A 2,430-nucleotide genomic window follows, 5' to 3' on the forward strand; every position below is an offset into this window, starting at 1 on the left:
CACAGCGCTTTCGCCCATGCTATCATGCGCCGCCCTGAGCTTTCGACCGACGCTATTATCAATGCGCCATCGTTGGCGAAAATTTTACCAGACACAACTGTTTACTGGAAAGGCTATCCGTATATCCAGACTCCTACACCGATCAGGCTGAATCGCTTAATGCAAGAGCGCCAGACCCTAATGAGTTTCATGATGCAAGCTACACAGGTTCTTCCACATCATGGCACAGATGGTGCAGGACAACGTCTTTACACTGCGCTAGAATCTCTAGCTGGAAGGTTGGAGTCTTGGAGAGAGACGCTTCCTGCTGATCTGAGTTATAAGTCAGACATGGCATCAGCCTTGTTTGAGTTTCAGTATGTCTAAGCTTCAATGTACTTGCTTTTGATGATGCTAACAAACATAGCGCCCAAATATGTGTCATTCAATTGTCGTTATACGACCAATGGATTCAAACATTTTCGGCCTCCGTCGACGAAGGATATTTGAACAGCTCAGAGATCGAGGATCTTCGACAACGTATGCTGGAGCTTACGCACACCACGGGCAGCTTGCTTCAAGACTACCGTAAAAAATACGGATCCAAAAGCACGCCCGCCATCTTATACCAGCAGGCAACCGTGGCTGCTTTCATCTTGCCGCGGGAAATGGACAACAACACGGATTTGGAACGCCCGGCTATTGCTTCGAGCTTGCACCTATCCCGCAATGACAGCAACGAAAGAGCTTTCGAAGAGAGCTTACGTTGCTTACTGGCTTGTGGTGTGCAGTTAGTCCAGCCTCGGGGTATTGCGTGAATGCTTTACCACACAGCGATCAGTCTCAAGACACGCCTCCCGGAGACCGTGAAGCAGATGTTCCACATCATAGCCGAGACAGCTTGGCAACCATCAGACATCCATCGCTTTGACTCCTGCTATCCAAACTTGATTCTAGCGACCAAATCCGGCGCAGAGCCTGGAGATTATGAGATGGACAGTGTTTTGCAGAAGTGGGAGAGTATGGAGTTGTGAGAAAGCTGGTTACTATGAGTGTGGGGCATGGGCGGTACTCCACGTGTGATCGACTACTTAGGGAACTTCCTGAACACATCCGCAACACGGTCAAATGGTGCCATCAACAGCCCCATGACAGTCTCGAACGGGGGATGCTCGCCAGCACTCGGGTGGCTGCGAGTGGGTACGAACGCCTTGGTTCTACCGAAACTTGTCGCTAGCTCGTGTGACTCCTCGCCCTTGTTCATGAGCGCCGACTCGAGGCTCACGAGGTCCCGCTTCTCTTCCTCTTCGATATGCTCGGAAAGGAGATCCCATATTTCTTTGAGCTTCGTGGTGTACTCTGGGTCTGTGGATTTCATGCCCTGGAAGATCTTGAGGCGTTCCTTCACCTTTTGAGATGGTCAATAATTAGGACTACATGGCAATTCAAGGCAGACAAACCTGATGGTGCTCTTTGCGGTCGTCTTCAGCCATCTTTTTGCCTTTGTCGCCTAAGTACCTCTCAAACGCAGGATAGACCACCAATTCCTCTCCTATTGAGTGACGGGCCAACTCCCAGGTGAATTGATTACCGAACCGCTGCTGATGATCATGTCTTCCAGGGTTTTGGATCACCTCGTTATAATAATGCTTGAGCTCGCCATGGTCTTTGGTAATGGCTTCTGTGATTGTGGCCATTCTAGCAGACTCAATTGCGTACGTACGGCGAAGGCGTAGTGTGGGTTGAAGGGCACCAGTGACTCTAGGCGAGGTTCGCGAGATATAACGAATAGATAACATTTTGAGCTTGTCCCTCGATCGAAGATGGTGTATTGACCTATGTTTATCAATGTCAGGGGACACTTGCATTCTCTTAAGAAGCGTGACATGGCTCTAGTAGGAAGCTATATGGGATGCCATCGCCGGGGTCTTACCCTAAGGTGATGCATGTATTGCGGCGTTTCGAATAGTGGAGTGCGAAGCGCCCCTCATGGTTTGCTGGTTTGGTTTTGGTCTTGGAAGCTCTGCCCTCGTCTGATAATATCGCCGTCACTCGAAAGTAAGCTGCATCAGCATTGCATTCATATGATGTGTGGCTGACTGAGTCCAAACTGCAACATAGTCAGCTGCATCAAGATTGCATGTTTATGATGGGTGGCTGATCAAGTCCGATTGCTCAGGGACCATGGTAAGGTCCGAGCTAAATCCACGTGGGTACAATCCACGCGGGTACAATCCACGCGGAGGCAAGCGAGCTCCACAATCCAACCAAGCAAGCCCCACAACTCCAAGCGTGACTCCAGGCCACAAAGACGCAGTTAATGGTCGAGTCGAGCTCCTGGCCCGGCGCCGAAGCAGGCTTTACCAGCCTAACTCTTTGCCGAGATCCCTAGCGTGGTAGATTCATTGTGGCTCTGAAAGGACTCGCAGACGCTTCGCAAGGGATTCACTA

At 50.4% G+C, this 2,430-nt stretch overlaps 1 protein-coding gene across 1 annotated transcript; it reads right to left on the minus strand.

The window, feature by feature from the left end:
• Positions 1-992: 992 nt before the first annotated feature.
• On the minus strand, positions 993-1,958 carry WHR41_09599 (uncharacterized protein). Its single transcript, XM_069378202.1, has 2 exons — positions 1,440-1,958; positions 993-1,387 (listed from the first exon to the last, which is right to left on the minus strand). The coding sequence occupies exons 1-2, from the start codon at positions 1,845-1,847 to the stop codon at positions 1,067-1,069; spliced, it is 729 nt and encodes a 242-aa protein (XP_069224786.1). The 5' UTR covers positions 1,848-1,958; the 3' UTR covers positions 993-1,066.
• Between the last annotated feature and the right edge of the window lie 472 nt (positions 1,959-2,430).

The sequence above is a fragment of the Cladosporium halotolerans genome, assembly GCF_011745625.1.
Source record: "Cladosporium halotolerans strain TM138-S3 chromosome Unknown Sca284, whole genome shotgun sequence".
In the NCBI taxonomy this organism is placed as follows: domain Eukaryota; kingdom Fungi; phylum Ascomycota; class Dothideomycetes; order Cladosporiales; family Cladosporiaceae; genus Cladosporium; species Cladosporium halotolerans.